Source organism: Parambassis ranga, chromosome 13 (assembly GCF_900634625.1).
Source record: "Parambassis ranga chromosome 13, fParRan2.1, whole genome shotgun sequence".
NCBI classification, from domain to species: domain Eukaryota; kingdom Metazoa; phylum Chordata; class Actinopteri; family Ambassidae; genus Parambassis; species Parambassis ranga.
This window is the reverse complement of record NC_041033.1, coordinates 2,345,001-2,358,076: the sequence shown is the minus strand read 5'-3', so window position 1 is coordinate 2,358,076 and position 13,076 is coordinate 2,345,001. Positions and strand designations below refer to the sequence as shown.

General features: G+C 42.4%; 1 protein-coding gene across 1 annotated transcript in view; it reads right to left on the bottom strand.

The window, feature by feature from the left end:
* The window catches only part of bcas3 (BCAS3 microtubule associated cell migration factor), a 275,077-nt gene that overhangs the window by 212,482 nt on the left and 49,519 nt on the right, over window positions 1-13,076 (bottom strand). Inside the window, exons 14-15 of the mRNA XM_028420472.1 lie at window positions 10,274-10,407; window positions 6,237-6,573 (exon numbers count right to left, since the gene is read on the bottom strand). Of these exons, the coding sequence (XP_028276273.1) occupies window positions 6,237-6,573; window positions 10,274-10,407 (471 nt within the window). The remainder of the gene's footprint in view (window positions 1-6,236; window positions 6,574-10,273; window positions 10,408-13,076) is intronic.

The following is a 13,076-nucleotide window of genomic DNA, read 5'->3' as shown; positions in this document are numbered from 1 at the left end:
GCAATGAAAAGAAAAATTAGGACACAAAAAACAAACAAACAAAAAATAAAGTGTCCAGACTGTATTGAAACTAAACTCACAAACACCATAGCACGGCTGCAAGTTGTTTTAGCTGGAGGAAGTGACCATTCATAAAAAAAGGCAGAGAAATTACCCTGCTCCTTCTCTGTTGTTAGATTTGTATCAAGGCAAAACCCTCACAGCAACAACTCAAGCTTCACAAGCCCTTTCCTTTCCCTCTCTCTCTCTTGCTGTGGCTGCTTGGCTGCTCCCTGCAATCCTGACCTCACAGCGCCACACGGAGGACATCCACGGTACTTTACCACAGCACTGCCACTTGTAAAACTACAGCATTTTGCTTTTTTTGTCATGTAATAAGTCAGATTAGTTCCCCTTTTAAAAAAACTTTATTTTTTAGAATAAGTAACAAATTAAACACATTAAATGTCTGTCCCTGCTGCTGTCACAGTTGTAAACATGTGTGCACAGCTGAATACTGAACACTGAAGTCAAAGATAGAGGCCCCGCAGTCACACTTAGTGAGAATACAATACATAAAAAAACACATTGGTTTCTATTTATTTACTTCCACTTTTAAATATCAATAATTATCAATTTAAAAAAAAATGTCAACGTACAGTGTGCTTTTTTATGTTGAGTTAGTTGGTGTAAGTTTCAAGTTGTTTTAAGTGTATGTTTGTGTAATTGTGAATTCATCTTGCACCAATAAAAATACATGTACAGCTGTTTGGGTCACACTTCAACAAACAATGCTTTGTGATGTTTTATATGGGCTCTTAAACTCACTTTAAAAAAAACAAGATACCACTGACAACTGACACAATCCATCTGATGAGGCATGTTTTCTGAAGTGTGTGCCAGGTGTGGAGGTGTGTCGTTTACACGCATGATCTACTACAACATGGTGTTGGAGACAGAAATGAAAATATAAGACCGATGTTTCGCATGTGGAGCGCTGGTAGATTTACACACACTGGTCAGCTCTGGTCTCGCCCTGATCACTGATCCAATGCAGACAGCTCATCAGGACCACTAAAATCTGCTCAAGTAATCTGGTTTCATGCTCGCCTTTTGAAATGACTCTGTTAAAGCTATCTGCTATCTGGTGAAACTTCCCTGCCTGTGCTCTGCGACTGTTTAACTTACAGTAACTATACTGTGAAAAACAGGGTCAGCATGAGGCCGTGAACGTACGTGTCACACACCAGCAGTTATGAGGTAATGTTTCCTTGGCATCGACCTCTGCAGAGCGTCGGTGTTTTTCACCACGGTACGATGACTGATGAAAAAGGGAGGTGGGGGGTGGGGGGGGGGGGGGGGGCTGGTAGGGCAGAGGCAGGGTGGTTGGAGGGGGGGGCGAGCAAGATAAAACAAAAGTCCGAAACCCAAATAAGCAAGCCGTCAGCCTCTAATAGCAGAAAGGAAGTGTCCCTTTATCAACAAGTGAATTAACAGTTTCCCGTCACACCTTGTTTTTTGCCTCCCCCGCTCTCTCTCTCTCTCTCTCTCTCTCTCTCTGAACCAGCGCCAGGGCCCAGATGGCCCTGTGATCGGACCACCAGGGCTTCTGCGCGGTGAGGAAACAAATCTGTTGCACTGACTAATAGCCCCGTGTTGATGTTTTATGTGTATAACTAGTGCTGTGTATACACACCAAAGGCACCCATGCATGCTAAAAAATGCACACCAAGTCATAACTGTCATAAAAGGGTTGTAGAAACAAATCTATGGCAGATATTTAACAGGATTTTATGCTGAAAGAAGAGAAGAAGAAGAAGAAGAAGGAGTCAAAGTAAGATGTAGAGCAAAGAGAAAATCAAAGATGGTTTTTAGATTATTATGATCAAGTTGGTTTTGGTTTGCTGTATTACACAGTACAGTGGTTGGATCTGAAAAACATCTGAATAATAAAACGTCTACAGTGGCTGCCATATGCCTGCTATAGCCTCAATAACCTCTGCCCTGTGCACTGAATCTCTACTCACTAATCTAGCCTTGTATGAGCTGGGCCACAGACAAACCGCGCTTTACAGCGTGGGACGCTCACATTATGGGTCATCACCTCAAATGACAATACATTGATCACACAGAGGAAAGACTTTGGGGGAAAATGTACTGTACACAGCGACGCAAATAGCCATTCCAGATTTTAACAGTGACAAGAAGACGGCCAATTGCAGCCTCTATTTTTAGGTGTGTCGGCAGCCCGGGGGCTGGCAGCTTTGAGAAGGATGTGTACTTTTCTGCAGTTCCTTCCCAAAAATCAACGCTGTCCTTGCTGGCGACAATCACAGAGCAGCTGTTGTGGCTAGGTGGCCCGGCCCCTGCTTGCCTCACCCTGCTGCTTTCTGCCAGCCTAAGAAAACCGCCTTTGCTGCCCAAAATTCACACCCGGCTTCCAAAAGACGGAAGGCAAACACAAAAGCAAATGTGACTCAATCTGTTTGCGTCCGGTAAAAACTGCGTAAATGATGGAGTTTTTATCAACGCTGGTGGCAGAGGCGGCGTTGGAGGGGGCTGGATTTCTATATTTACATGTGGCAGGATGCCTCAGAGCCAATTTATCTTCAAAATAACAGACAAGTGGAGACCTACATGACCTTACCCCACAGACATCTCACTGCTGATATTGACCCACTGCTATGTGCATGATATGTAACTTCTTTACAGCCTAACTTTGATCACATGACTGGCGGCTATAAGGTGGTTTTCAATTGAATGTTTCTTTTAACCTATTCTATTATTCAAATCTTTTCTCATTCATTCATTTAGTTTATTTTATCCAAGTGTGTGTTGTTGTGTTATCGGTTTGCGTTTGTAATTTGTTTCATTTTATTTGAACTGTGCCTGATGGGATCACCATTGGTCATTTTCACAATAGTGGTAGGGTCAGTGTAACTGCTGTTTGAATACTATCAGCACCACATAGTTCCCACAGTAAGGAGCACGATTTGTTTTTTCTTTTTTCACAAAGTGAGCTAGTGTCCGTATGGAATGGATTAACACCTTGATAAAAGCAGTGTGAAACCTGACTTCAATTTCCTGTGGACTTTGATATACACTGTAAAAAAAATGACACTTGTGAAAACTTTCAATTTTCTCCAAACAAGGATTCTGACCTATGTGTTTTTACACACACAAAAAAAGAACTGTGCTCTCCAACGTTTGTCTTCTTCTACACACACACACACAGCCTCAGTAAGGTATCACTGTGAGGACTAATTGTTGACAGGTGGCCCTAATGCTCTGCTTTGAAACAAAAGTGTGATTTACGACCACGCTCCCTGAGACCCTGGCTTTCAGCGCGACTACTACAAACTTATCTTCCTCTCTCCTTGTGTCTGTCTCTCTCCCCACCTCCTTTATCCCCCTCTGCTCTATCTTCCCTTCATTTTTCTCAATTGCACCTCATTACTTTGCTCACTCACTTTCACCTCCTACCCCACTTTGATGTTTATGTCGCTCTCTGTCTCTCATCGCAGCGGAGCAGTGACTCGCCAAAGTCTGACGTCCTTTTAATGTTTGATGGCCTATTTTTCACAGTGTAGAAGAATGTGTGCGTTTCGGTGTAGGGGTTACAGAGCAGTCTGGGTCTAGACAAGGAAGACAGGAAAGAGAAAGGAAGTGAGGGCGGCGTCATTCGGAGGTTGAGTGTGTCTATGGCTCAGGGTGCTATGTGATTTCTGGGGCATGCCGATAACAATATGGCTTGACCTTGAACACCTCATCTCAGTATCTTCTATCACGTTTTTGTATCCATGTGAAGACATGAAGACCTGTGTAGCTGGTTATTTGGGGAAGTGAGGTGAGGGGCGTGATTCGAACAATGACATGTTAGTACAGCCACATTATTGAGATTATGGTACAATATTTGACACTGAAAAGCTTAGCACTTTTTAAAAACCATTTTATATATAAACGTCTTTTTCAAACGTTGCATATAATTTGTAGGAGACTTAAAGACCACAGACTGTGCTAGTTTAAGCTCTGGCTAGTTTGAATTCAGTCATAAGGTGAGCCTTATGCTGCATTCAAGCTGTCTTATAAGTCAGGATTTCTGCCCTCCTGCTTGAAAAGTGTGGAATGCCACAAGTTCCTACATGTGAAAAAATATGTAACCTAACTTCATGAATGAGAGGTTGTCTAGCGCTACAGAGCAATGGTGTCACCATGAAGATGTTTATATGTAAACACTGAGCTCAACACTATTCTCCCTTTTGAATACTATACTATAATATACTATACTACACCACGATAGTAAGACCTAATCTGATGTCAAAATATGATGTTAGTGTTTTTTTTCTCACTGACACCATTATTGCTGACCTCTAATGATGAGTTCTTTTGACAAACCTATGAGATATTTTTTATAACTCACTCAATGGTATAACCATTATCAGTATCAGAATCAGAAATACTTTATTAATCCCAGGGGGACATCGTTTATTGTTCTATGAATAAACAGCTTCACCATGCCACATATGTGTCTATCTTTGGAGTAACCAGGAGTTAGATGGACTCAGGCAATGGCAAACTGCAATGGTCAGAGCCTCCAACACTGATTCAAAACTGATTTAGCATAAAGTGGCTAAAAATGTTTGTAGAATGGAAATATAAAGGGAAATCTGAATAAATCACTTCTGATGCTGCTGAAATTGTTATATTAAAAAGGTAATATATAATGGTGGAGAGAAGCAGCCAGAGACTTCCTCAAAGTGAACACTAGCCCAGTTCAGATATATATTAGACCAGTTAAACACAGTGTCCGTGAGCAACATGGGGTTTGTCTTACACTTGAGCTAAATAACTTCAAATTCTATTATGTACTTTGTGCCATTGCTCTATAAATGATACACTGCCACTAAATATGATCATGTAGATCACATCACACTGTAGCAGCTATAGCAACCGTATTAGTAGGGGGGATCATTAATCATTAAATTACAAAGATACAAACTATATGACAAAATCTTAAGTACCCATCTAACTATTGTGTTTTATTGTCAAACCACTAACTCTGGAGTCTCATGGCACAAAATGAATTTATCAGTGGGTTTAAAGTAAAAAAAAACTGGAAAGTGATTCATGACATTCGTGGAATAGAGTAGTACTGCTTTAACCTACATTGAACAAGTAAGAAACTTTCCATGACATTACCGTAACCCCAAAATGTTCTCACATCCTGAACTTTACACTGGTAAAAGGGGTTAAAGACCTGGTTTACTCTTCAGTGCACAGAAAAAAAAACTCATGAAATGAGCATATAAAAGAAAATACATTATATAAAGTTAGCCACTGGTCAATTTCCAGCCATTCAATTCTCTGAAGTGTGTTAAGATCTCAGCCTAGTGCTGGCTACAGTGCACACTTATCAATGCTCAGGAATATTCCTGGAAGCTCATGACTAACAAGAACTGTGATTTGTTTTATACTGAGTAACACCTCTGGGGTCAAGCAGTGCAACTCATACAAAGTTTGTGTCCATCTGTGTAGAAGTGTGTCAGCTAGGTACACACAGACAGTGTGAGCGGCCTGAAATGGTGTTTGACAAACAAGGGAGACAAGGTTGTGGCAGACAGAGCAGAGTCCCTGGAAAAAAAAAAGCCACTGAGACGACTGGTCACTGGAAACACACACACGAAAACACACATACACATCCACTGCAGCAATATGCAGCTTGAAATCTGGATCATAGATTTTGTCTATTGGCTGATTGTTCTGGTTTTACAGCACATTACAGCTACATTCTTGCAGATGATTAGATATTTCTCAGATCAAACCGAGCTAAAAGTGGAGTGGAGACCCACACATGTGTTGGCATTCTAGCCTTTCTGGTTCCCTCATCTCAAAGTGATGGGTCTTCTGAACGGGTTTCTGGTTTAATCCCATAAATAATCCAGCTCAAGACATGTACATGCTTTATCCTCTAACACAAAATATAATAGTGAACACCACACCTGTTTTTGTTGTTGTTGTTTTTTTCTAATTCCATGCTAACAAGTGTCTCGCTACACAAAAAAAAGTAACTGTAGTGAAGAGATGGAATAAGAGCACAATGACGGCGTAAAGAAAATCTGGTTATATAGTGTATTTAGTAGTGATGTACACATGATCTTGTGTGCTTCTTATGTCTACCAAATGCTTATGAAGATACAACACATAAATAGGCAACAACATCCATAACCCCACACCCCCCCTCCCTCCCAGCTCCTCACCATGCAGCGGCGACCCCGAGGGACTGCTGGACAAGCCAGGTAAGGGACTGCAACGGCCTCCGATGCCTCCTCCTCCACCCAGGATGCAGCCACCTCCTCCTATACCTCCTCCACCGGCTCCTCCTCCTAATGCGGTTGCCCTGTTCAGCTCCTGCTCTATCTCCTCCAGGCCAGCACTCTTCTGAAAGCGAGACATCCGGTTGACAACCCGCGGGGACATGTGCGTGCGGGCACAGGGTGCACCTCCGTAAGGGTTGATGGGAAATACATGGGTGGTGCCACGGAGGGTGCTGATGGCTACCCAGCGACTGTCCTGGCTAAAACACATGTCCTGGACCTGAAGAGAGACAAGACAGGTATAGAAGGTGCAAGGTGACTTAAACATTCTAGTACGTATGTGGGTACCCTCCCACAGCACAGAATGCAATGCACAACACATTACATTACAACAACCTGTAACTAAATACTATTTGTTTTATGACAGACCTGAATTGGACGATCAGTGAACTCACCACAAGCTACCAATAAACTATTTTCTTTATTTGGGTACATTTGTCTGCATTCATTGCTGTATATTTAGCTAAACATAAGCTGCGTGAACACTATCTATGTCTCAAACTGCTCCACTGTGAGTGCATGACCCTGCTGCAGCATTGTTCGATGTTCCACCACCATGCCCAATCCATTAGCGGATGTAGGCTCATGCTAGCTACCAGCCACTTTAATATCTCACTGTTATGTTCTTTACACCACTAATGTCAAAATTGATAATCCGGCAGGAAAATTATGAAGATGTTTAAATGTCAAACTCCTAAAGAGTTTAGTACATTTTTTTTCTCTCTCTCTCTTTCTGTGCACCCTGTCTTCACCTTGACTGACCTGTGGTGTGCTCAATAGCCTTCAGCTTTGTGGGGTCATCTGAGTGTGATGATGCAACCTGCATTCTCTCATCTGGGCTTTAAACATTATTTCAGCTCCCACCTGTTGCAGCAATGTTCTCTTTCCTTGGATAACACTTGGGTTTTTTTTCATAAGATTTTTCAGTTTTTCTCATTTTGCAGGAATGAAAAACTTTTATTTATGTATTACTATTATTATTTTATTTTTAGTGTATTATATTATAGCTAGTAGATCTTCTCAGATCAATTATCAGCAATTGAGCCCTGTTGTGGGAACACAACAAAAAGTAATAGATGTTTTAAAGACATATCTGCTTTATTTCTTACATGTGTGTACACTAACTCCCAGAGATTCAGTTTCTACACTGACATATTGTCTACCAGTAAAAATAACACCATGAACGTGTTACAAATATCCTAGAGCTTTTCTTGTCTTCAGCACAGAAATATGCGTACAGGAAATCAACTGCAGCAAACATTAGCGTGACTGGGGTGAAGTGTTTACCACACAGATAAACAAATCTGTCCAGGGTGAGAGGATTAAACAATGTCTTTTGGAAAAAGGTGACAATGTGATATGAGCTTGTTTAGTGGTAAAATAAATGGCTGACAAAAAACAAAAGAAGCTGGTGGCGCCCTTTGTTAGTTACGCCTTCACATCTTCTGGAGCAGACACTTGAGAAGATAGCATCTCCCTGAGCATGTTAGACATGCAGGAAACCAGACAGATAGGCTACAAGAGACAATACAAGCAAAGGACAGCGGCGAGAGAAAAGGTGACAGACTGATGAGGTGATTGTATGCTCAGGCAGCATCCTTCATTCAGCATGCTGTGAGCAAAAATCAGGGGCTGGAGAAAGTGGACAGGACTGGGAAAATAAAAGAGCAAAATGTTCAAGTGAGGAATGTCTAACTCAGCAACTCTGTACCTGCAGGCCTTTTTAATCTGCTGCCAGGTCAGACTAGGTAATTGTCCCCTGCAATGACAGTTAATGGGGCATCCTCTGCATACCAGACAGTTACTTTACTTTGCAAAGATGAGTGAAAGAAAAGGCCTGACCTCTGCCGAGGCTGATTAGGGATGACTTGGAGATGAGAAAGAGCTACTTTGTGTGCGTCGTAATTGGTCATAATAGACCTGTCAGAGCTCCAACTGTAAATGGGTACCTGGATTTTACTGTCAAATCTGTTTTATCAGGTGGGAGGGGGGGGGGGGATTACCTCAAGGGTGGCTGTAATTGTACATTCATGTGACAACCATGCAGATATCAAACAGTTGTCAAATGTTATCTTAAAAAGCTGGAATGTATACAGTCACATGTGCAGGTAGCACATTCCAAAGAGGCTACAGAGCTTCTGCAGAGTACTTGATGACATCTGTTGACAGTCAGAGAGATGCCAAAAGGACATATTTAACGCTTTTGTTTTTCTTTTTAAAATCACTGACACCAGTTAAAGAGATTAGGAAGAATGAGGAGAATGTGACAAAGATGAACAGAATGATGCGGTGGACAAACACAAGTTTTGTGGGACATTTATAATATAATGAAGATGCCTATTACAGAAATTATAAAAGAAGCCAGTTATTATTATTATTACTATGCACTGTGAACCAGGTTTAATTGTATGATGTTCAGGGGCTCCAACTCTTGTAAGACTTGAAGGTGGATTATACATTTCATTATGTATTATGCAAAAGTGTATTGTGTAAAAGTTTAATCATTAAAAATGAGCTAAAAACAAACCTCCGTTTAAAATCTCAAATCTTTGTGCAGAACACCAAACAGTAGTAGTCATAATGTATAGGCCCATTGCACTACAGGCCAATGTTTACACACTGACAGCACAGTGAGGCAACAGGCTGACTACATAAAATGAAAACCAGGTTCTACCAGTGCGAGCAACAATGTTGGTTAAACACATGTAAGCGCACTGATCAGAATCTTTCTGAGGCTGTATCTCCGGAATCACAGCTGATTGTGCAGGACTATAAAGTTTAGCAGAATAGGTGTGCCACCCCTGTAACCTCAGGAAGCAGCGTTCTCTAGCTTGCCCTGTGGCTCAGAGATCGTCTACATTCTGCTGCGCTTTCAGCCCGTTACAGCTGTTATCATCCGCAGGTCTGTTTACCTGGCCTCGGGTCACTGACAGCCAGCCGCATGTTTGGCCACTGGAGACAGATAAGGCGTCTCTCCACCCACCTTACTGAAGACTTTATCACTCTTCAGTGTGTTTCTGAGTATGTGTGTGTGGGTGTGTGTATGTGTGTGGTGATAACCCCTGGCCCAAGCCAGCGTTCAGTGTTTACGATAGCCTGGATCAAAGCAGGCTCAGCGTGCAGCCGGTCAGCGGACCTGCCGTTTGGTCATACATTAACCACAGTTAGGCCGTGAGAGAGTGTGAGTGCGTGTGTAAGCCAAGGTGTGTTTTCCCAGTCAATAATCCTGAACCGAACAAGGCCTGAAGTAGTTTTGTTGAGTAAGCGTTTATTACTTAACTGAATCTTCTCTGCATGTCATGGTTGAGTATTTTTGTTAAAAAAATGTGCAAAACACCTCTAAAGGTAAAAGTTATTAATTTATGGTCTATGATTTTGATCCTATGAAGTGTGAGCAAAGTCATTTTTTGAAGGGCTTTACACCACAAGGGCCCATGTGCACATTTCACTGTCTAGCATGTGCTTTCTTTACTGTAGCAAGACCAAGTGTTGCTCAGGCAAATCACACCAGCCACATCCTTCCTTTTTCAAGATACAATCAAATGTTCCCTGTTATCCCACACGGAAACCCTGTAGGCCTGTTGTGGTATACACATACAGTAGGTAGGTGCTCCTGCAATGTGCTGATACCCCACCTCAAGCCATAAACAACCCTTCAATCTGTAGAAAATATACTACTGATTGGTATTAGAGGAGAATTCACCTATATCTGTCTGTGTATCACTGGCTCTCAATGCACCTTTATTTTAACACTTAGAACATCCAGCCTTTAGGCATGGTTAAAACTGTTGTTTTTTTTTGGTTGTTTTTTTTTCCTCCTAAATCCAAAATGACACATATTATATAGAACACATCAATATATATAATCTATATAATGGCTTTTGATTACTCAAGTGTGTGTGGGTGTATCAGTCTTTGACCTTGGCTTCAGTCTCCCCACGGTGAAGAGTATACAGGTGGTGAACAGCGCTCTGTGAGGACGCCCAAGGGTGGGTAAGAATCTGGAAGACGTGAAAATCGTGGCCCAGGGAGTCAGAGGTAACCAGCAACATTCCTACAATGAACACACAAGCAGTCAACAGTTTAGCATTAGAAATCAATCCCACAGCTAGCTAAATTTGTCTCATTTTTAAATGCACAGACATTGCACTGATATTTTTTTACGTACAGTATATATCATTTCTTTTATCCTTGACTTATTTCTAACCTTATTTTGTGGTAACACACCTTAAAACACACAGTTTTAAAAAGTATATTATCTACAACCGGTAAGACAATGCCAAATGTGCACAAAATTTCTTCAGGAAAGTGTTCCAATTTGGTCCTGAGGATGTAAACTTTGTGACGGGTACAATGGTAGACTGATACGAATTCAAGCCAACCAAAATATTTAAACTGTATTTTACTCCTGTGGCTCACACAAAAGCAGCCAACACTACCAACAGTGCAGGACACATGCTAGACAGCACGACCGAATTACTGTGCCTTTAAACAAACAAACCAGCCCATTAAAACAAAGCCAGCTATCATTTGTCACTGTCATAAAAACGTAGCTTTCCCTCGTGTGTTAGCTGGTTAAAAGCAGGCCTGGAGTCGTGTGCTTCTTCGAGGACACAGACAAGTTGATGAGTGTCTGTAAAAGAGTGAATCTATGTATTCATACATCAGTACACGGCTAGGGGTGTGTGTGTGCACATCGAGATTCACCGAAACACTGAACCACAGCTCAGCACCAGAGTAACCAACACTGACAGGCCCATTCATTTGGTCCCGTTTTATTTGAAGCTCGTCAAACTCCAGAAAGTATAGGTCCTCACCATAAACAACATGCTCAACAAACCACACCAGAACAAACCCTGATCTAAACTGGCTCCGCAAGGAGAAGAAGACTGAGCTACTTTTTGAGGACAACCCAAAAAACCCCAGAGGCCTTCAGAGATGTTACAAACAAACCGGGCTGGAAACATATCACTGATACTGTAAAAATGTCCAAACCTCTGTCCTTTTGACGACTCCCAGACATAAATGATATTAAAGTAATTAGTAATTTTCCTCTGAGTTTTTCCTCTTGGAATCTTTTATGTGGAGGCTGCAGTAGGTTTTAATTAGTGGCCGGGCTTTATTGGGTGGCATGTCAAATGTGAAAAGAGGAGGCTGGAATGGCATGAGATTAAAAGGATTCAGCAACACGTGCGAGGGAGATGGAAAACACTCCCTCTATGGAAAATAAGAAGCCAAATTTTGCACATTCATTCAGAGTTGAAAGCTTGTGCATGAAGTGAGGAGCAGTTCTATTCAAAGACGACGAGGAGGTGGAATGAGGGAGTGGATGAGTGATGGGGTCATGCAGATTATCAGAGGTGGTGGGAAGAAAGCAGAGGAGAAGCCAAGTGAAGTGTGCATTAAGACAGTGGTTAGCTATTCATGCTGTATCAGAGCGACCAGAAAGCCAGAGAGCTAAGGCCCAGGGCCTGTAAACTCTTGAAAACCCACGCCCCAAACGAGGTGCCAAGCCACAAGAAGCATTTGCGTCAACTGGTAATACAGAGAAAAAAGGGACGGGGCCCTTCTAATTATAGAGTCTGGAAACGGAAGCGCAGGGTGATTAGGAGTTGAGGCGCTGCGGTCTGTTTATCTGGGAGCTTCCTCTCGCTCTCAAACCCTCCCTCCCCCCCACTCTCCACTCTTTCTTTCGTCCTTCCTCCTCCCTCTGTTTTGGTCGGGTCCTGCCCACCCGGTGGCCGGAGGAGTCTGGCCCACAGGTTTCTGACAGATGAAACTTGGCTGCTGCATTCTGGCCGAGGCCGGCGTTTCTCTTCTGCTGATGGTGGAGTCTGGCCTCCAAAAAAGTAACAGCTCAGAAAGGCTGGAGAGCTTTGTGAGTGCGAGTGCCCGAGGATTGGGGCTTTTGTGGCCTTGTTGAAATACAGAGGCCCTCGCCGAGAGGCGTCAGTCGGTTAGCCCGCGGGAAGGCCAAATTAAAAAGTAGCTGAGCCACTCGGCGGGTGAAAAGAGAGGGTTTCGGGGAAACCAGAGGCTGGCCAGAGCGGGGTTTGACACGTCCTATTTATAACACCTTGTCCCAGGGGTTACAGTGTTATTTATGATGTTTTAGTACCAAAATCGCTGGCACACGCACTTAGACATGCGCTAAACTGGAAAGGATGACCTCTAATTTGCCATGTGTGCGAGACATGCATCCATATGGGACATGAGGCAAGTGATATAATCATTTCCATAAATATCTGATTTTGCTTCCAGTCACCCCCCCCCCCCCCCCACCAACCTCCACCCCCCTTCAAAAAAAAATCTTTTTGTTTTGTTTTGCTGCAGGCTTTACTATCCCATCTCTGACCATCCAAAACAGAAAACATCTGCTCAATCCCATTAATAGTGGTAGGATGTTTCATTTACAAAGTGGCTGGGCTAGCTTTATTCTTATTCAGGCAGATAGGACAAGAGACAGAGCGGAGAGAGAAAGGCAAAGGAAGAAAAGCAAAGAGCAAGAAAGAAGGCGGTGATTTCCGTACTTAGCAACACAGAAGGCCACAACAAAACTAGTCCACTTTTTAATTAACAACACAAGGCTCAAAAAAAGCTTTGAAAATTGGGAAAATCTCAAATTATAACCATGTGGAAGGCATAAAGCTTACAAGATGGAGTACTTGGGGGATTCAGATAGCTTTACTTTACCAGGATGCATAAACTTCAGAGCAAATGAGC